This window comes from Anolis sagrei, chromosome 1, assembly GCF_037176765.1.
Source record: "Anolis sagrei isolate rAnoSag1 chromosome 1, rAnoSag1.mat, whole genome shotgun sequence".
Taxonomy (NCBI): domain Eukaryota; kingdom Metazoa; phylum Chordata; class Lepidosauria; order Squamata; family Dactyloidae; genus Anolis; species Anolis sagrei.
The window spans coordinates 97,722,072-97,744,682 of record NC_090021.1 but is presented as its reverse complement, the minus strand read 5'-3'; the positions used below and the strand labels follow the sequence as shown (position 1 = coordinate 97,744,682).

The following is a 22,611-nucleotide window of genomic DNA, read 5'->3' as shown; positions in this document are numbered from 1 at the left end:
TGCAATATTGCAAAAAATACAAAATGCAAAGTTATTTGTGAGTTAGAGAGTATATGATTTAGAGATATAACGAAACAAGTCTTCCTTTATCAGAGTGATCCTGCCCACCCAAGACAGTTTCTCAGTAGTTTGTTTGAAAAGTTTCAGTAGATCTTATTTTAGTAGGAGATGATTTTTAAAAAATACAGAGATCTGAAGTAATCAAATGTGAAGATCAAAACAAAATTTAGCATAGGCTTGATTTAATAACAGCTTGCCTTTTTTAGGGCTTAAGGCAGCCCATTCCTCACCATCCCTTTCCCCTTACCAGAATTGTTCAGAAGTATAGTAGGGCATGGAGCCCCCGGTGGCACAGTGGGTTAAAGCACTGAGCTGCTGAGCTTGCTGATCGAAAGGTCGCAGGTTCGATTCCGGGGAGCGGCGTGAGCTTCCGCTCTCAGCCCTAGCTTCTGCCAACCTAGCAGTTCGAAAACATGCAAATGTGAGTAGATCAATAGGTACCGCTCCGGTGGGAAGGTAACGGCGCTCCATGCAGTCATGCCGGCCACATGACCTTGGAGATGTCTACGGACAACGCTGGCTCTTCGGCTTAGAAATGGAGATGAGCACCACACCCCAGAGTCAGACATGACTGGACTTAATGTCAGGGGACTACCTTTACCTATAGTAGGGCATAATTTTGCTAAAATAGAATTGGAGACCTTACCATTTTTCAGCACCCCTCCAATTTTTTATTCATAAATGCCCCTGATCTAAGACGCAATGTACCAAGAGAATCACATGGTTTAAACATGCACAGAAGGGCAGACTTCAATGTGTAACTAATACTCATGTACACAGGTTTCAAACAACTGTTTGGGAAGGGACAAGGCAGCCAACTGGTTGGGTAGAACCAGTCATGTTGACATTTTTTCACTTGCAGAGATTTAGCTCAGGATTGTAGCATACAATTACATCAAAGAACTGTTCAGTATTCATTTATGGTGACTTAAAGTATTCTCATGTTGTTTGAGCATAGTATACAGTACATATGTGTATGTCACTATCCTGCCACCAAAACGGTTGGCATCAGTGTGATGTATGTTCCTTCAAATCTCCAAGCTTTCATTGTACCCTCAATTACTTGTGTATATGAGTGTGCAAGTAAGATCAAATTTCTAATGATCTAAGTTATATGCCTTTGCCCCATGTCCACTGTCTGCTGACGGCATACAACTTATCAGAAAGTGGCACCTAAACTATGACTATTTCTTTATTGTGGTATAAAGAGGTTTGATATTAATGATAATTGGAGCCCCCACTGGCGCAGTGGGTTAAAGTGCTGAGCTTTTTGGTGACTTTGGCCTCTCGCCTCTTTAGAATTTGTCCAAACTCACAAGAGAAACAGTGATAAGGGGGAGAACCAAAAATATTATCTTGAGCTAATTGGACATGAAAGACAAAATATAAATAACTATACATTACTGAAAATAGGGCATCTCCCTTTGTGTCCCATTACAAAATACTGATTGGAGAGGCAAACAGTATCACTCCATGCATGTTCAAAAACCCCCTTTGATTTGTTTTTTTAATCATTTTTCTTCATTTTTTTAAACCAACCTTTTGCAAAATTGTCATTTATAATGCAAACACATAATTATGTCATCTATTTGGAAACACATTATTAGGCAGACATTTGTTTTCTATGACAACCTTGGCAATAAGTGCACTGCCATTTGCATTTTATAATTGCTTATGTTAGCAAACAATCCACTCCTTGGTTGTAACATTATGGTGGCACTTAGAGGTTATTGACTAAGCAATTTCAGAGACCAAGCCCACATAAAACTATTACCCATCTGTTTGTGGCTGATGTAACTGATTTGATGTGACATGGGTTGGTCATACATACAAACAATCATACCTACATCCTGGATAAGTAAAAGAAATTGATGTAACCTTAAATACACAAAATCAGTGATGTGTAATGCAGAGTCTTAGACTAGAAGATTAGTTCATTGAAACTAATCACTCTATCAGATAAGATACTTTATCTGATTATTTCTAGATTTGAATAGACTAAATACTAACACCCTGAGTGCTATTGCAAAAGGAATGAATCATGAAGCGTCATAGAATCTATAGAGTGTTCTGCAGAATTGTGGATAATAGTGTTTCCCTCCTTCTGATTTGCCTATTTTAAACCTTATTCTTTTGCATCTAAAAATATAGAATATTTATAAGGGAACTAAAATGTTGCCTTCGTAATAATTTACTTCAGTTACTATTTGTGAAGATTTCATTTATCCTCTTGCCAAGAAAAAGATCATTTAAATATGTTTGTCTAACAACAGATTGACTAACAATTCATTGTAGAATTAAAAAAAATACTGGAACCAAGTCAATATATTGATAGCAGGCACCTGGACAAGTTCAGTTTGCAGTCCTAATGTCATGCCATATTTGTATAAACAATAGGATAGTTCATAGTTAAGAGTAGGAGCAGTAGAAGTTTCTTGTTTCAAATCCCAGGCATGAATCCATTGAGCAGCCTTAGGCAAACCTCACTTTCTCAGCTTTCCATCTGTAACAAGATGTACTATATGAATTCTTGAGAGACTGTATGCGAACCATACAACTGCCAAGTGTCATCAATATTCCCAGTGTAACCCTCGGTAGTGGAAAACTAGACTACTCCTTATTCTGAAAAATCAGCCAACTTGAATTCTTCTGAAATCTTCTTCATATCCTCTGCATGGTGTCATGACTCCTATCTTTATTGCATGAGGCAGGCAAACTGGCATTGCAGGTCTACAGCTCATTACTACTTTGTCTCCTCCCTGTGATTCTTTCATCTCTAGTTATTGAGGGGCAAAACTCATTAATAGCTCCCAACCGCACAATGTGCCCACCACCTACTTTGGTTCAAAGGGTTCCTTTTGCTTCTGTGCTGGCATGCCAGCAGTAATGTCAGGGGACAGGATTCTTCTCCTTCCCCCCCCTCCCTTTTCCCAAACTGGCCATGTTCCTTTTATTTTATATTTTATAGGGGGGGGGGGGTTTTGGGGGGGGGAGTTAAAAAAAACAACTTGAATTGTGAATTTGCTCTAAAATAATAAAAATAAATAAAATAATGAATAGTAGTAGTGCAGAAAGGTGGGGTTATGAGAGTGTGCAGAAGTATGACCACTGGACTGCAAATTGGCATAATTGAAGAGAGGAGCCATAGAATCATAGTGTAGGAAAAGACCAACACAAAGTCATCTAGTCCACCCCCTCCCATGCAGGAAAAGCACAATCAAAGCACCCTGACACACGGGCATCCAGCCTCTGTTGGAAAGCCTCCAAAGAAGAAGCCTCCACTTTGAGGCAAAGAGTTCAACAGCTCTTATAGTCAGGATGTTATTCCTAATGTTCAGGTGGAATCTCCTTTCCTGTAATTTGATCACATTGCTAAAAGTCTTAGTATTCAGGGCAACAGAAAAACAAGATTGTTCCCTCCTCTTTATGGCATCCTTTCACATATTTATACATGGCTATCATGTCTCCTGTCAACTTTGTCTTTTGCAGGCTAAACATACCCAGCTCTTTAAGATGCTTCTCACTCCAGACCTTTGATCATTTTAGTCATTCTCCAGCTTGTCAATATGTCTTCTAAATTGTGGCATGTAGAATTGGACACAGTATTCTAGTTGAGGTCTGACCAAAGCACAGTAGAGAGGTACCACTGCTTCTCTTGATCTAGACACTATTCTCCTTCTGATGCAGCCCAAAACTCCATTGGCTTTTTTTTTAGCTGCGGCATCACATTGTTTGCTCATGTTCAACTTGTTGTCCACTAAGATCTTTTTCACATGTACTGTGGTCAAACCAGGCATCATCCATTCTGTATCTTTACATTTCATTTTTTTCTGCCTAAGTGTAGTATCTTGCATTTCTCCTTGTTGAAATTCAGTTTGTTAGTTTTTGCTCAGCTCTCTAATCTCTTAAGGTCATTTTGAATTCTGATCCTGCCTTCTGAAGTATTAGCTATCTCTCCTAATTTGATGCCATCTCCAAATTTGATAAGCATGCTTTCTAAACGTTCAGCTAAGTCATTACTAAAGCTGTTGAACAGAACTGGGTCCAGAACCAAACCCAGCAGCACTCCAGTAGTCACTTCTTTCCAGGATGAAGAGGAACCATTGATGAACACCCTTTGGTTCAGTCACTTAACCAATTACAGATCCACTTAATAGTTGCATTGACTAGCCCACATTTGACTAGTTTGTTTGCAGGAAGGTCATGGGGGATCTTGGCAAAAGCCTTACTGAAATCAAATTACGCTATATCCACAGCATTCCCTGCATCTACCAAGCTTGTAATTCTATTTTTAAAAAGAGATAAGATTAGTTTTATCATTTGCTCTCCTCCAGTCTGCTAAGACTTCTCCTATTTTCCAAGAATTCTCAAAGCTTATTATCATTAGTTCTGAAATCACTTCTGCTAGTTCCTTCAATACTCTTGGATTTAGTTCATCTGTCCCTGGAGACTTGACTTCATTTACTGTGGCCAGGTATTCCTGGACTGCTTCTTTATCTATTTTGGGTTGCATTTCTCCTATTTGGCCACTTCATATTGCTCGGGTTGAAAACTGATTTGACAAAAGGTGTTGAATAGTTCTTTATTCCCTGTCAGCATTCCACCATCTTTTCCACACAGAGGTACTATCATTTCCTTGTTCTTCCTTTTTCCACTGACATAAAGAACCCCTTTTCATTGTTTTTAATCTGCCTGGCAAGCGCATTAGCCTTATGAACATTTCCCCTTCATATGTCAATTATTTGTTAGAATTCCTCTTTGGTGATTCCCCCCCCCCCCCCTTCCATTTCTTGTGCCATGTCTCTTTTAAATCTTAGCTCAGTTAAAAGTTCTTTGGACATCCATTCTAGTTTCTTTACACTTCTCTGATTTTTTTTTCTCCTTGCTGGCACTATTTGCAATTGTGCCTTCAGTATCTCACTTTAAAAAAATTCCCATCCATCATTTAACTCCCTTCTCTTTTAGTATTCCTGTCCATGGAATCATGCTCAGTATTTCCTTACATTTCCTAAAGTCAGCTCACCTAAAGTCAAGAATGCATATTTGACTTTTCTTAGGCTCCTTCTACACTGCCATATAATCCAGATTATCAAAGCAGATGATCCACATTATCTGCTTTGAACTGGATTATATGCATCTACACCATCATATAATCCAGCTCAAATCAGATAATCTACATTTTATATGGCAGTGTAGAAGAGGCCTTAGTTTCATTTCTTTCCCTTTGTAGCACAACATCCAGGAACCTATAGTCACTTCCATCTAGGAATCCAACCACTTCTACTCCACTGACCAGATCCTCGGAGTTGGTTAGAATCAGAACCAGAGTAGCTTGTTGTCTCTTTTACCTTCTGGACAATAAAATTGTATGCAGGGTAAATGAGGAAATTGTTGGACTTTCCAGTCATGGCAAAATTTGTTTTCCATCAAATATCAGAGTAGTCGAAATCTCCCATGACTACTATATCTCTTCTTTCTGCATATCATCTGGTCAAGGGAGGCTTCATCTAGCACTTCAGTCTGGCTTGGAGATCTGTAGTATACCCTCCCAACTCTATCTTTTTCAGTTCTCATTCCCTTAATTCTTATCCAGATGCTCTCAACCTAGTTTCCAGGATTGATGTCTTGCATCTCTTCACAGGTGCTGTGTGTTAGTCTTGTTGTGTATATTGTTGTTGTTGTTGTTGTTGTTGTTGTTGTTGTTGTTCATTCATTCAGTCATCTCCGACTCTTCGTGACCTCATGGACCAGCCCACGCCAGAGCTTCCTGTCGGCCGTCACCACCCCCAGCTCCTTCAAGGTCAGTCCAGTCACTTCAAGGATGCCATCCATCCATCTTGCCCTTGGTCGGCCCCTCTTCCTTTTGCCTTCCACTTTCCCCAGCATAACTGTCTTCTCTAGGCTTTGCTGTCTCTTCATGATGTGGCCAAAGTACTTCAACTTTGTCTCTAGTATCCTTCCCTCCAGTGAGCAGCCGGGCTTTATTTCCTGGAGGATGGACTGGTTGGATCTTCTCGCAGTCCAAGGCACTCTCAGAACTTTCTTCCAACACCACAGCTCAAAAGCATCTATCTTCCTTCGCTCAGCCTTCCCTAAGGTCCAGCTCTCACATCCGTAGGTGACTACAGGGAATACCATGGCTTTGACTAGGCGGATCTTTGTTGCCAGTTGTCTCTACTCTTTACTATTTTATCGAGACTGGACATTGCTCTCCTCCCAAGAAGTAAGAGTCTTCTGAATTCCTGGCCATAGTCTGCATCTGCAGTAATCTTTGCGCCTTGAAATACAAAGTCTGTCACAGCCTCCACATTATTATTATTATCATCATCATCATCATCATCATCATCATCATTATCATCTGCCTCTCCTCATGGATCAAGGTGGGTTACAGAATAATTGTTGACAGATAATGCTACTGCACTCCCTCTCCTGTCTGATCTATTTCTCTGAAATAAGTTATAGCCCTCCATGGCCACATTACAATTATAGGACTCCATATAGAAGGATTCCTGGTATGGATCCATTCCACCACACACAATATTATATTAGGTTGTTCCTGTCTCCTGGTACTATGATTTAGTTTTGCCTCTGGTGAAGGGAGTTGGCAAACATTGAGCTGTCCAGTGTGGAACAAGAATAGAGACCAATCTCTATGCTGTAAAGGATGTCTAAAGGATGTCTAAAGGATGGTTTCCCCTTTCCATTGTGTGAAATGCAAATTTCTCATATCTTAATACTCTTCTAAAAGCTGTAACTTTAATCCTACTGAGAGTAAGATGTGCTATCAGAAAAATAACTAACTAAATAAATGAAATAAACATGCAAGATACTACTGAGAGCTGACCATTGAGATAGGATTTCAAAGGAACTGAGGTATCCAAATTAGAGATGGCGAAGAGACGTGTCATGCTTTCTAGAAGCACTGTGGACACAACATAGTAGCATATTTGCATAAGGGATATTTGCATCTGGAGATCTCTGAGGGTCCATCTACACAGCTCCTGAAACACAAGATTTCCCGAGTTAAAAGGGGGGGGGGGTTGTGTGTGACTATATGTTGCTAGTGGTAAATCCGTGCTCATTTGCTGCAACAGACAAAAAACACAGGGTAAAAAGGCCCCCCTTTATCTTGATTCTGGCTGGAAAATGTGCATATTCGCATCACTGTATATCTCTGCACTCACCAAAAACATGTGATTTCCTTCCCTTCCCTCTGTGGAGACTGCTTTAGCATATGTCCACTTTCAAAAAGGCCAAAACAGCTGATCATCTGATTGGGCTGTCAAACAGACACACGGCTGATTTAAAGGAAGCATGAATGGACAGCAATTAGGACTCCCTGAAACTCTTGATTTTAAACTTTATAATATTAAACAAAGCTTGAATAAACAATAAGGGGAAAAGAGAAATCTGTCAGAATTTTTTTTAAAAAAAATGTCCTCCATTATGTGCTGATCCTCATATACACAGATGTGGATCTGTTTGTATTTATATTAAGATACTGGCAAGTGAACATATATGGTCCAGCACATAACAGAGTGATTTTTTTTTTAAAAAAACCCTTCTGCTGGATGTCCCCCATCCACCCTTTATCTTGTTCTGATAGAGAGGAAGCCTGTGAGGGAAAGAAATCCCAGGACCCAGGACTTGAGAACATGTGTGTGGACGTGTTCTCAGATCAAGGGTTATTATGTCCTCCATTTAAAACCCACATTTTTGTGTTATCTGGTGGGGCCCCGAGACAGTCAGCTGAAAATCCAACTATCTTATGGACTTTAATAAAGTACTAATAGGGATGTCTAATAGATTTTAGCCTAAATTTTTCAGCATAACCAGCAGAATAGAGTCTATGAAGCAACTTTGGTCATTTCAACAAATAAGAAAATAACAAATAACTTATTATATGTTGAAAAAGAACAATCAATGCATTTTTTTATTAAAACAACATCAATTATCAATTCTTCTTCCCCAGATACAGGATTTTCTTTTCCAATCTAGTTTACCATTCATAAGAACTTTTTTGGTATGTGCTGTATGCCAATATTTTTTATAAGATGCCAAACTAGGAGGTTGAATTCTTTTCATGGAATATTTTAGCATATGTGTTAATGATCTTAGAAGCCTCCAGAAGTATCCACATGCAGAGCTGCTCCTTCATTGAGTTGAATGGGAAAAGAACAAAGAACAGTTTCATAAATAATGCTGCATTTTCTAAGAACTTTTTATGTTTATATATTTACTTATCTCAGCATATTAGACCTATAACATCTGAAAGGAATCTCTAGTAGCTTCCATAAAGTTTTATTGCTTTCTCAAAACAATTTCCCAATGATTGACTAAATTAGCAACATAATGAACTCAGTATTAGCATTATTTTTCCTGGCAATAAAACCTTTTAAAGCCTGCAGTAAGATTTGACATTCACAAGTTTCTCAGTTTATATGTGGATAGAACCTGGCCTGTCAATTGACCTCGCTTCCCCCCCCCCCCTTTGCATAGCTTTATACCTTGAAACAGACAGCCAATTATTCTAACAGTGTTTAGTATTTATTACTCTGCAGGTACATGCAACTACCTATACTTTCAGAATGGCTTTTTTTTGTCCTTGTGTATTGGGAAAGACTTTGCCACTTTTGATTGAGATATTGCACTACCACAAAATGGGATAGTTGCTCTAAATGTAAGCAGGAATTTCCAGAACACCTAGGAATTTAGCATAGAGGAGAACATCTGAAATAAAAATGTGATTAGCTAAAAAGATCAGAACCCTATTGCAGTTATGGATGTTGATCCATAACTGCAACAGCACCCTTTACTTATTCAGTCTAGTCTCCATCTTTTCTGGAGGGACCTTCATGTATGGCCCTGGAAGTGTGGCTGTCTTCACCACTCTACTTTGACAAGAAAGAAAGAAAAGATATGGGCTGTGTGTCTTCTACCCGTTGATGCACCACAGCCCAAACTTTTTCATTATCTTCCCCCAGTGGCCTCACATACATGTTGAAAGGATGGATAACAGAATGAAACCTTGTGGAATCCCGCATGAAAGAGAGCCCATGGGGCAGATGAGCAATTGCCCAATATCATCCTCTGAGATCTCTCTGAGAGGGAAGAATGGAACCACACAAGTGCAGTCCCATCAACCCCAACCTAGATCCACAGGTGAGTCAGCAAAGCTCAAAGGTCTTCAGTTACTCTAGTAATCCGTCCATGACAAACCTTTGTTCATCCCTCAATAAGAGGATCTTATCAACTAAGAGGGCTAATAGAAACATAGTGTAACCTAATGTGAACTCAGAAGACTTCAACTATCTCCAGTGCTTTCTTGATGCAACCTTCCCACGCGCATATGGTGCTGTAACAAAGAATACCAGAGGCTAGAAATCAGATGTCCTGAAAGCTAATGAAGCTAGATCCACAAGCATTGGTCTAATATCTTCCAGTTGAAGGAATCTGATTTTTATTTTTCCTTGAAAAAATATTTGCAAGATTTTTTTTAAAAAAAGCAGTTGTAGCCAAGAGAGTTCTTCTATCACTACATAATCTAGTGATAGATAAAAGCATTTTTGAGAAAGCCATGAGTCAAAGATGATAATCAAGTAGACAATGAGTTGAACTATCAAGGAATAAATTTCCCCTTCCTATCTTCTTGGTAATAGTCTCTACAGTTTCTCCAGGTTACCAACCATCTGTGAGCTTGGACATCTTGGCATATTTTAAAACTTTTTAAAAAAAGAAAGTCTTCCCTTGGCAGACTGAGGATTAGAAGAGTATTCAACCTGTCAGTTACTCTGTTGCAGCATGTAGTCAAACTTTATAATGTCTATTCTTAAGTATGATTAACTGTATAATTATTGAAATGCTTCTTTGCCTAAAAGAATGTCCATTCATTGCTTTGCTATTATAGTCTTTCTTATAGTACTGAAATGGAAATTTGGTTTTGTTTTGAAATGTAGGGTGAATCTGAACAAGGCATTCTTTGTTCCTTGGATTTTTTTCTTCAATATTGGCAAACACTTTCCAGCATGTTATTTTTAGTGGAAACTTAAAGAACTGTCAAGTCCTTTAAACATTATCTGTCATTATGACAATGAATATCATCTGGTGCTATTCTAAAGCAAAGATATGGTGGATACTGATATGTTAATTATCTGCTCTAGTCTCAAATACAGCAGAAAATAATCTTGATACCCACCCCTTCCTATTTTTCCATTCCATTCTCCATTTTCTCACAAGCAATTGTTTGTTTTCCAATTAAATATTGCCCTAGGGCCACATTTCTGACTTCGGGTTTAAAGGTCTTTACTGACAGCTCCTAACTATATCTCACGATTACATATCCTTGGGGAAATGTTATATGGAAGTGGAAAACCGATTAGAAGGGAAAGTAAGAGCAAGATTTTGCATCCATCCCCCAGCTAACTAAAAAGAAAAAGAAAATGATGAAAACCACTTTGATGGACCTGTCTTGGTCGATGTAAAAACACTGACCCATAACATCAGATATAAGCTGCAGGATTACTGCCATAACTGTGTTAAGAAATTTTAACAAGGCTTCAAATAATATCTGACATGCAAGGCTGGAGGTAATGAACATCTGAGTAAATCCTGTAGATTCATACTAGATTTTTGACAGTCAATTTTTTGTGAACTCCATCAAAGCGAAGAGGAGACAGATGTTAAACAGAGCAAACAATTGAGATATATTTTGTTAAGAAAATGAGAGTGGAGAAATAATAGGGTGAGTCAGAATTAAAAACAAGGCTAAAAGAAAGGATGAAATACAGTATCCTTGCTAGTCTCCCCATTTTCTCTTTTTTCCATTAAGCAAGGGTAGGCATAGCATTGATTTTTGTTTTGTGTGTGTTTTACTGCCTCTAGTTTGGGATCATTTCAGTTGTGTACCATATGATGATTTTGCAATATTAAAAATAATATTATTTTTAAAAACCATAGAGAATTTTTAATAATGATAAATGGGAATATGAATAGTGCATACGATTGTGTTTCTCTTATACAGATATATAGAAATATCAACATACTACACAGTACAAATATTATTGTTAATTTAAGTATGTCCATGTTGTGCATTCAAACCTTTTTTGAGCTCTAGATAAGAATGTATTAAGTGACCCTTTGAATGGGTGGGAGATTTAATATGTATCCAGTTGTTCATGCAGCCACTTCTCTGTTTACTTCAGTTCTATATATACCAACATGTGGACTTTCTTTAACACAAAAGTGAATAGGGAAGCCACTGCATGCACAACAGCTGCATGGGCATAACAAATCTCCATGCTCAAAGACTGTTAATGGATTAATATGACCCTTGCTGCATGAACAGAATTGACTTACTATAGCAATGAATGGACACTATGCTTTCCAGGGCATATATGTGCAAGAATAACAGTCAATTCAGAAAATGTGGATCAAAACCATAAGACAGACTGACTACACTGAAAAAAGGGACTATGTTATCTATCATCTCTCTAAACTGAAATGAAAGGAGGGGCATGGAGTCATGATTATGGAGCCACTAGGTCAAGAAAAATAATAGATGTATGTGCAGGTTATAAATCTTGATTTTCATAATACTTCTGTGGTTTTATTATGTATAACTTTATACCAGTTATAACAAATGCTAGGTTCTTTTTCTTGTAATTTCTCTACTTTTGTTGCCAGACATAGTGTCAGTGCACCACATGAGGGTTCACAAATACAAGGGTTCCCAATTTCTATGGGTGTTTTCGAAATGATACACTCATCCTTTACAAAACAAAATAACTTAGGCCCTAAGAAAGGGCCGTAGCATGGCCCATAATCTTCATGCCTTTGGAAGTGTTCATAGAGGAAGAGTGGATAGGATTTTAGAACTTCGGGGTATAAGCCCCACTCACAATGTTCCTCTACCAGACAGAGACAAGCAAAGAAAAACCTGAAAGCTTTGAAAAATCTTCATTATTCAGATTCAGAATAATTTGAAGAAGTGCATTCACTCAAATGTGTTTAGAATATTTCTTTAGAAATTCATGTTGAATGTGTGCAGGTTCTATTTGTGATGGACACATTTGTACACATATTTACTTCAAAAATAGATGACTAAGGCACTTTTACACTATCATATAATACAGATTATCAAAGCATATAATCCACATTATCTGATTTGAACTGGATTATCTGAGTCTACATTGCCATATAATCCAGTTCAAAGCAGATAATCTGAATTTTATATGACACCTTTGGCTTTTATTACTCATGATCCAAAGAAACATCTGGATTAATGGAGATGGTAGTACAGTTGCTTTGCTTGGGCTTCTGTTGTCGAAACCAAGTTAAATCTTCCTATTGGGGCCTCCATTAAGGTGCTGCCAGAAGGCAGTGTGCTTAAACCCCCTGTTTCCAGCCATGCCTTCTGTAACCTCACAAATACATCTGTCCCAAAGACAATTTAGGAAATGGTTTCTACAGTTGAATAACTGTCAGCCAGGCCCGTAGCCAGGATTTTGATTTGAGGGGTGCTGAGTTTGATTCGGGGGGGGGGGGGGGGGGGCTGAGGATCTACCCTAGCAAACATTTTGTATCGTTATCCCAATAGCCCCATGCATACGGGTTATATTGAGCATGGTGATCAGATCATGATATAAATAAACGTAACAGTTTAAATAATGTACCAGTAAAGCCTTCTCATGGACCACACTGAGAATTTCGCCCCCCCCCCCCCCACCGCTACATGCTTGCTGTCAGCAATATGGACAATACTGACTTGGCTAGTTTTGCTCACTATTCGCCCTGCTGTATAAAGCAATCTCCTATATTTCTAAGCTGCATTGTTCATCATGCAGATTTTTCCCTTTGTATGCAGGTGTCCATAGAAAACACACTTGTTCTGGGTTAGTGTTGCCTATGTATAATTTTTATAGAATATCAGATAGATGAAGGAAACAGTGACTGAATTATTTTTAGAACTTTTTATCAAGAAGGGAGCATTGCAACATCTGTGTGTTTCATAGGCCAAGGACAGACATTTTAATGCTGATTAAAGTTTTAGGGTGAGCTCTTTTATACTAATTAGAAATTAACTACTCATGCTGCATTTTAATAGCAATTTAAAAGATTCTGACCAAAGACTTAAAAAGTTATATGCTATCTGATTAGCTCTTAAATGTTGTTAAGACAAGATTTACTTTTCTGAAACATTCAATAAGCTAATTATTGTTTTATAATACAAATCAAAATTCAATGTTCACTGGTGTTTTCTTAACCTAACGACTGTAGAAGCTAAGTACAGGTATGCCTCAGTTGACAAAGTAGAAGTGGTCCTAGTATTACTTTTTAAGAGGAACTTTTGAATGAAGCAGAAATCATGTGGAAAGAATAGGACAGGTCCTTAAACCACAGAAAGAAAGAAAGAAAGAAAGAAAGAAAGAAAGAAAGAAAGAAAGAAAGAGCAGTTCAATAACTTCCAGCAAACCTTTTATTCAAACCCAACAATGGCCACATGTAAAACAAAACAGCCAGGTCAAATTAGCCTTCATATTGGTATAAATATTCTCTTTTTTTTTTTTTAGATGATTTTTATTAAGTTTTTTCACAATCCACACAAGGAAAGAGGGGGAACAAAAAACAAGAAGATAGAACAGTAGGAAAGGGAGAGGTACACACAAAAAGAAACAAAAACCCACCATATCTAACTAACATCTAATACATACAATACAACTACTCAAACTATTCTAAAATGACTTCCACTCCAACCTCAGGATCTTTTCAAAATATTTCTTCACCTTAATATCTATTCTCATCCCATTGTTTTTTCAGCTTTCTTTTCATAATCATATATCAGGGACCAATCTGTCCTCCTCAAAACTCTTCCTTCATTTCTTCTCAACAAAAAAGTTAGTTCGTCCATGTCTCTTATTTCTTTAATTTTCTTCCACCAGTCTTCAATACTCGGAACCTCACCATTCTTCCAGTATTTGGCAAAAACCATCCTAGCCGCCGTTGTGCAATAAGTAAATAATTTATCTTCATTCTCATCCAGTTTACAATCATCATCTGTAAATCCCAGAAGATAATATTCAGGTTTCTTCTTAAAGCTTTTCTTTAATATTTTTTGTAACTCCTCATGAATAATAGACCAGAACTTTGTTGTTTCTTTACATGTCCACCACATGTGGTAAAAAGTGCCTACTTGCTCACTACATTTCCAGCACTTATCTGATACATTTTGATACATATGGCTCAGTCTACTCGGAGTCAAATACCACCTGTAAAACATTTTATACCAATTTTCTTTTAGGTCCATAGCATATGTATATTTCAATTTTTTATTCCATATCCTTTCCCATTCCCCAAAGTGGATGGGCCTTCTTATATTTTCCGCCCATTTAATCATAGAGGTTTTCACCTGTTCTGTTTTTGTCATCCACTGGAGCAATTTATTATATAATATTGTAACCGTTTTCCTTTGTGTTTTTAGTATTCTATCCCATGTATTCTCGTTCCAGTCAAAACCTGTTTTTTGGTCTTGTTTAAAATAGTCTTTAATTTGTAGATAGTTTAACCAAGTTATATTGCTAAATAAAGTCTTTAATTGTTCAAATGATTTCATCTCTGTTGTCCCCTTCACCAATATATCCTTATATCTTGGCCATGTCCTCCATCCTAGTAGTCTTCTTTGATGCGCCTCCATTGCTGAAATCCATAGTGGTGTTGTTTTGTAAAAAAAAGCTTTATACCTCATCCATGTCCGTAATAGGGAGGCTCGCACGAAATGATTGCCAAAATTTTTCTCCTTCATCTCTCTATTATACCATATATACGCGTGCCATCCCACTCTTAAGTCATGACCTTCTAAGTTTAGGCACTTCTCTTTATCTAAAGTCATCCAGTCCCTAATCCAGGACAGTGCGCAGGCCTCATGATAAGTCTTCAGATCGGGAAATCCCAATCCTCCTCTCGTCTTCTTATCTATTAAGTTCATATAATTAATTCTTGGTCTTTTTCCTTTCCAAACAAATTTCATTAAATCTTTCTTCCACTGTTTGAACAGAGTTTGACTTCTTATTATCGGTATATTCTGGAACAAGAACATAAGTTTTGGTAATACATTCATTTTTATCAAGGATATTCTACCCAGAAGAGATAGTTTCAGCCGGTCCCAGTTCTGCAGATCCTTTTGGACCTTCTTCCAAACTAATTCATAGTTATTCTTTAAAAGTTGTCCATTTCTGGCTGTGATCCAGACTCCTAGATATCTAATTTTCTTAACACCTTCTATTCCAACCTGTTGTTGGATCTTTATTTGTTTCTCCTTATTCACATTCTTAAATAAAAGTTTAGTTTTCTTCATGTTCATCTTAAAGCCTGCCACCTTTCCAAAGTCTTCTATTTTGTTTATCCAACTTTGTAAATTTTTCTCCGGGTTTTCAATTGTTCCTATTAAATCATCTGCAAACGCTCGTATTTTGTATTCAAATTTACCGATTTTTGCTCCTTTAATCTTTTCATCTTCTCTAATTTTCTTCATCAGGATCTCCACTGCCATGACAAAAATTAATGGAGAGAGTGGACAACCTTGTCTCGTGCCTTTCGTAATTTCAAATTCTTGAGTCACTTGCCCATTCACTTTTACCTTAGCTTTTTGAAATTCATAAATAGCATTAATTGCATTATTAAATTTCTCTCCCATGTCCAACTCTTGTATCAAAATCTTGAAGAAATCCCAATTCAAATTATCAAATGCTTTCTCAGCGTCTATTGACAAAAGGGCAAATTCTTTTTGATGATTGGTCTCATAGTATTCCAAAAGGTCTAGAACGTTGCGTATATTTTCTTTCATATGTCTATTTGGAAGAAAACCTGTTTGTTCTTCTCCAATCCACTTACTTAAAAAAAATTTAATCTTGTGGCCATATTGGTATAAATATTCTCAACCTTATAAAAACTACTTGGAAGCATCCAGGGTCATTTTTTTTAAAAAAAATACCAGTCTCTAAGGGCACATCTTATATCTAAGGTCAGTATAGAAAGCTATCAGCCCCACAGTGGCTAGACATTGCATAGAGCTGATCGGAATTCATCTGGGACTTTACCACATTGGTGTTGGTGCATTCGCACACATGTGTTCAGATGTCCATTTGCTGTACCTTTGGAACCTTAGTTCAGTACCCCAAGGTTGTCATTGAAAACAAGGATTGTGTGCCACAATTTCTGTATATCTTCACTTACCAATCCCAGTTTAAGACCTTGATCACAGTCATAACCGCTTTTGGCAAATATATCCAGCAACTTTTAATAATGCTTACATAGTATTTTATTTTGTTTAATATTTTATTTTACATTGAATGGCTGAAAAGTTGACCTCCATGGAATTTTCTATTCCTCTGTAAAGTATGAGTTGTTGTCTTAAAAAGTACATTTAAAATAATGCAACAGGGCTAGTATTCAGTGATTTTTCCTCATGTTCAAATGGATGAGGCTGGAGGGATGGATATGTACATGGATAAATGGACTCTTCTGACAAATGGAGCCTCATTGGTCTTTCAGAAGTTTTTCATATATTTTCTTACTTAGGAACAGCCTAGGTAGAAGATCCACAAATGTATTTTTTGTATATGAGTAAAAGAGAAACAGAAAGAGTCCATCATAACTTAAAGGATATCAGATGAACAGCACTGGTAAAAGGACATATTAAGCTTTCTCTTCTGCTCCTATTTTTCTGGTGTAATTCATTATCTCAAAGCTGCCATTGCCATTATAAAGAAGCAATTTAAATATGGATATTTTTCCTTCCATAGAAACCTTTTTTTTCCTTTATGAGCTGGATATAGATTTTGAAAATGCCATAAGAAAAAGGTTAAATACTCTTCTGTCTACATTATATTCTCAACCTGATCTACACCCTGCCACCTCTAGTGGTTACATTGGAGTGAAAAAACAGTTTAAAATCACAGATTTCTCAGTATCTTTTCCAGATAGATTGGACCATGGAGACAATATTTTATTAAAAGATTTTCTCTATGGGCTTAGCATGACCTTCAACCATGTCAACCAAAGTCCAGAGCAACCCAGGACATTTGGAACCATGACCAAAACAATAAGTGACTTTGGGCTTTTGTAAACAGTTATACCAGTTCCAAAATGCAACCGGCTGCAACTGTTTACACAGCCATCCCATGTTTCCTGGGTTTGAGTGACCCAGGGACATGGGACAGTGCACACCATCTTCTACCATTCTCCTTATCATGGTGGCCAGCAGGCGTGACATGTTTCGAGCCAGTTGCTTGTCACCTGAGGTGATACTGGCTGGAGCATTAAGACAATCAGAGAAGAAAGGTTCCTGGCCACCACAACAAGAAGCAGGGAGGGGATGGTAAGGGTGGCAGTCTAGTGGGACTGAACCTTACTGCCCACTGTAAGGACTCCCTCTCATCTCTGCAGTGGCTGGAGGTGGTTGTGGAATAAACCATCCTATGCCACACAAGATCGGCCTTGGGATAAGGGTGAGACCTATTTTAATAGAACTAACAATTGCTAACTTAAGATGCAAAGTATGTAATGAATTATCACTGGGCGGGCACCCCCTGAAGCAGCATACTTCATTGCCAAATATAACTATATGATAAGTGAATCAGACAAGCATTGTAGCCATTTGTGACATTTCTATGCCAAGGATTCCCAATTCCACAACAGAAGTTCACATAATTATTTAACGTCACTTTTTATGTTGTCTATTCTACTTGTCTACCTGTGGAAGGCAATAGAGTGAAGCAGATGTAGGGGGAGCTGGTATACTAAACTATCAAGACTGTACTTAAGGTTTCATGTTCAACAGCCATCCCTGTACTGCTTCCATTGAGTTCTGATAAAACTATTCAAACTATTGCATGCTGAAGCTTGGTGGGACATTGTTCACATGTGGTTGTTATCTATATCCTCTCTTTTGACCAAATCATCCATGTATGCCTGGAAGTAGTGGGAGGATGCTATTGCAAAACCACAGTCAGCCCTCCGTATTTTTGGGTTTGACATTGAGGATTTGATTATCCACAGATTTTATTAAAGTATTATCTCTAGAAATCTCCTAGGATCTCTATGTGAGTCTATGCTCAGATTTTTGCAGAAGTTGACCATAGAGTCATGTTGGAGGATGTAGAAATTCTTAAAGAGATGTTTTCTCAGGTAAAATAGTAGCATTTATTTATCTGTGGTTTTTCACTCCTAATCTCACAGAATGCCAAAAGCTGTCTGTATATGTAAATGTTGGATGCTTCAGAAGTTCTTGGGCTTGTCTTGGAGTTGTATTTTTATTTGTAACCTAGAGGAACCTCAGGAAAACACTTAAGTGGCAACCATTTCAGGCAATATTTGAGGTGTTTTCATCAAATATTGCAGCACTTTGTGGTTCAGAGTTAGAAAGTGAGAGTGAAAAGCATGATTACCTTTCTCCAATACAAATTGTTAGACAATCAGCAGTATTTCTAAACTGTTTGCAAATTTATACCTAATTGTTTAATTCTGATATGTGCATTGCTTTTGTAAGAAATAGTTAAGTGTTTTAAAATTAGAGTGGTACAATGCATAATATTAGCTAATTATTTAGATATGTCTAACCTTTGCACAGTTACTTTGATTTTTGACTCTGATGTTCATATACATATTATGTAAAATTGCTATCAATAAAATTAACATTTTACCCGAAACAAATTAAGAATAAATATATGTTATTTTTAAAATGTTAACAACATGCATTGAAAGCATTGGTTGAAAAGAACACCCAGTTTTCAAAGTACAAAGATAACGCTGAGTTCAGACATGCATATTCACTGATTAATGAGTATGTGAAATAGCAACCACTCGGAAAGGATAAACACAGAGAACTTTTAATTTCAGACTTAATATTTTTCATAAAGGAAATCCACATGTTCAGCTGTAACTCATTCAATCATCACAGTGTTAATATACATGCATTTGTAAATTTGCTATTTTGGAATAACTTGTTTATATATAATGTGCTTTATTAGGCCAAACCTGGAAAATAATATATTTTCAGGAAGCCAGAACAGCTTGATAGTGGTTTGTTTATGAGCTGCATATTCAAAGGCAGCAATTTTGTTATGAGATTCAGACTTAAAAACATTTGAGAACGTAAACTACAGTAGAAGATATTCTATACTTCTGGTTTAACATGGCAGCTTTCCGCCCCCCCCCCCCCCCAGGTTCTCTCCCTTCCCCCCCCTCCCCCCAGTGATTAATGGACCTGAAATACTGTTTTTATTAGCTTGTGGAGAGATTGAGTGACCCATGTTTAAACTGTAAAATTAATGTGTCTGCCTTTAGTAATTGAACAAATGGACAAATATTTCTCAGAGCAGTGTGAAATCTCTCTCTCTCTTTTTCTCTCTCATGCACACACACAAACACACACACAAGTGCTAGCATGTATCTGTATGTGACCATGGGAATAAACAACAGAGGGACAAATGAATAGTCATGGAATTACTTCACCAGTACTGAACTAGCTCATTAGATCAGAGTTGGCTTTTTAAGGTATTTGTCTAACTACTTGGTCAGTACAGGAAATCTACAGCTAGGGTTGCCAAAACCAATGGCTGTCTAACCTGTTCTTCAAGACATCCAGTGATAGAGACCTCACTGATGGAGAACACACTACTGCCTAGGTAACTAGTCTCACTGGCATAACTGATCATTCTACCAAGATTTTTCTTTTAAAGTACTAGCCTGAAGTATTGGACACATTAAATGATATCAAAATAATAATAAATCTATGAAAGATGAGCATTATAATAACATGCTTTTCTTATTTTCTTCCCATTTCTTCTTCTTTTTTTTTTGTTCTTCATACTTTCCCTATAGAGGTCCTTCTGTAGTGCTATGGTAGAGGAGCTGAGGATGTCTCTGAAGTGTCAGCGTCGGTTAAAACACAAACCGCAGGCTCCTGTTATTGTGAAAACAGAAGAGGTCATCAACATGCACACATTTAATGACAGAAGGTTGCCAGGTAAAGAAACTATGGCATAGAGCTGGGAAGCCAAACAACCCCAAGCACAAACTATTGTCCTTTATTTTATTTTTTCTTCTTTTTTCCCAAAACAACTTTTGCAAGAATGTTTCCTGTGGAAATATGCAACTTGTGCAAAATAAAATGAGTTACCTCATGCCGCTGTGTCTATGAACTAGAGACTCCGTGATCTAAGCAGTTGCAAAGGCCAGACTCCAATCACAAGCATCATGGATCAACCAAGTTTCTAAGGGGAGGGAGGGCTGTGGGTGTGGGCATTCCACCATTTGTCACGGGTTCCACCATTCCTTAATGAATGAAAGTTCTTTGTGAGTTTTATGGCTGGCTACAAATACAGTCTCAGTGAGAAACGGCAAGTCCCTTTTCTGAAGTTCATCTGCTGCCAGGGGCTGGAGAAGCAATTGAACAACTAAAGAAACTAACTACCAGAGAAGTCTTTGAAAAATAATAGCTCAGAACTCTTGTAGGGAAAGAAGAAAAAACAGACTTTGTTTTGTACTCTTAAGTGTAGAAGACCTTGTATCTGCTGGCCAAAGTCAGCATGGTGGTCATGCCAGCTGATATGAGCTTATTTAACGGCAAAGTCCAGAACATTCAAAAATGGAATCTCCCAAAATAGAAGAATGAATACAGGAAGTGTTACCTGCTTTTTGATTGTCTCTGTGTCATTGACCTGAATAAAAGTAAAACCACTCAGTCAGGCAGTAGAAAGTTGCATAGTTCACCTATACTGGAACTCTGTTGTATCAGAACTCAAAAGAGGTGGACCCTATGTTGGATGACACAAAAAGTTTCCCTGTCATTTCTTTTTTTTATATAAAAAAACACACAATGTACCCTTTGTTGCTTAGATCTAAGCAATTACTTGATTGTTCAACTGTGAAGCAAAGAGCATATCTGACATAATGAAGGTGGTGGTTATTTTTAGCCAAGAAAGGGTTTGGGCATCTCTTATCTCTGGTTTGAAATGAACTTGATATAGCCTGTAGAATTGTTGCTAATAGTGGGAAAAAGGATGGATCACATAAAAAGGAAAGAATGTGTAGAACTTAAAAGTTAAGGGTGTTTAAATGAGTAAAATTCTTGAGCAGTTCCTCCCCCCACCCCCACCCCCAAATACAAGGAGAAAAGGTTCAAGTTTATTTGTGGAAATGCAAGATTTCTATGAAAATAGTTTTTGTATGGAAATTTTTTGTAATACTTTTTAAATCAACAGTCTCAAGAACCTGTGATCCAATCAGGGGTGTGGTGCCAAGAGTGACTGGTAGTGTGTACGCAGCACCACCAACGTTTGGTGAAAACTATTTTTATCAAAGAAAAAAGGAGAATCTTAGAAGAGAAATATTTTCAAGTTAGATAATATAAAATCTAGGTGCACTACCAATACTACTTACCATACCACACCCCTGGATTTCACTAGCCTGATAATATACTGTAATGAAGAGACGTGTGTAAATGATGAAAGACACAGACCTCTTGACCACATTGTGATAACAGTTGAAGTGCACACAGTTTGCTGTTTGAATCCAATGCACAACATTAAAAGAAAACCAACCACACACACATTAACAAAATTGTCAGTTCTTAGTTGTTTTCTGGGTTGGGTGGGTTGGGATTGCTATGTGATTTGAGCAATGCGTGCTCAGTACTGTCAGAATTGGTACTCACAACCTTCTTATATTGGGGTCTTCTTCTGCAAACATTTACTACCCAACATTTACTTTGGCAAGAATATTAGCATCTGTAAAGTGTTTGCAGGTTGAGGCTTATTCTTCCTTTCAATGAATCTCTAACACCTGGATACAAATGAATATAAATCCTTTCTGTATGAACGTTCTAGGAAGGAATGCCCATTGCCCAATGTGTTCATGTGAAACTTTTGTTAATTCCAACTTGAATGTACACTGGAGAAGCACCTCTCTATTGCTCCCCCATAGCCCTTTTTGGGAAACACCTATGCTAGTGATATTTAAAATAACAACAACAGATGCTTAAACTGCCTTTCTGGTGCTCAGTCAGATATGATACCGACCTAATAATTTTAACTTAGTCTTATTGTACATTTGTATCCTGAAAATGAAAATGTATAATGGTGCGATATGTAGGGACACTTGCCTACACCCACAATTTATAAATATAGCTTTTTATTCCAAACAGATCATTTATTTCTTTTATTTTCTTTTTTAATAAACAAGATCCAAACACTATTTTGTATAAACAATGAGTCATCTGTGGATAATGGAAATACTGACGATTCCAACTGAAAGAAAATTCTGATGAATTTATTTGCATTCTCATTGTAAAAAGGGTCACATGACCACAGATGTACAGCAATACAACCAAAACTGTTAAGATTTATGAAAATTATCTTAGTGCATTGCATCCAACTCTCTATTCCTTATGTTTTGTACATGGGGATACATGCCTGAAGCTATAATGACCCCAATGTTCTCCTTGTTTTCTTGAATAGAAAGTTGAGATCCTTGAGCAAAATGAGATGTGGCTTCAGA

The 22,611-nt window shown here is 37.4% G+C and overlaps 1 protein-coding gene across 3 annotated transcripts in view; it reads left to right on the top strand.

The window, feature by feature from the left end:
* The window catches only part of GRIK2 (glutamate ionotropic receptor kainate type subunit 2), a 650,966-nt gene extending 628,658 nt beyond the window's left edge, over window positions 1-22,308 (top strand). The window contains exons 17-18 of one of the 3 annotated variants that reach the window (XM_060753091.2): window positions 9,045-9,222; window positions 19,936-20,050. In XM_060753091.2, coding sequence (XP_060609074.1) covers window positions 9,045-9,222; window positions 19,936-19,949 — 192 coding nt within the window. In that variant the 3' untranslated portion in view covers window positions 19,950-20,050. Of the gene's footprint in view, window positions 1-9,044; window positions 9,223-19,935 lie in introns of all 3 variants that reach the window. The other 2 variants (XM_060753090.2, XM_060753092.2) reach the window with 2 other exon arrangements.
* The last annotated feature ends 303 nt before the right edge of the window (window positions 22,309-22,611 follow it).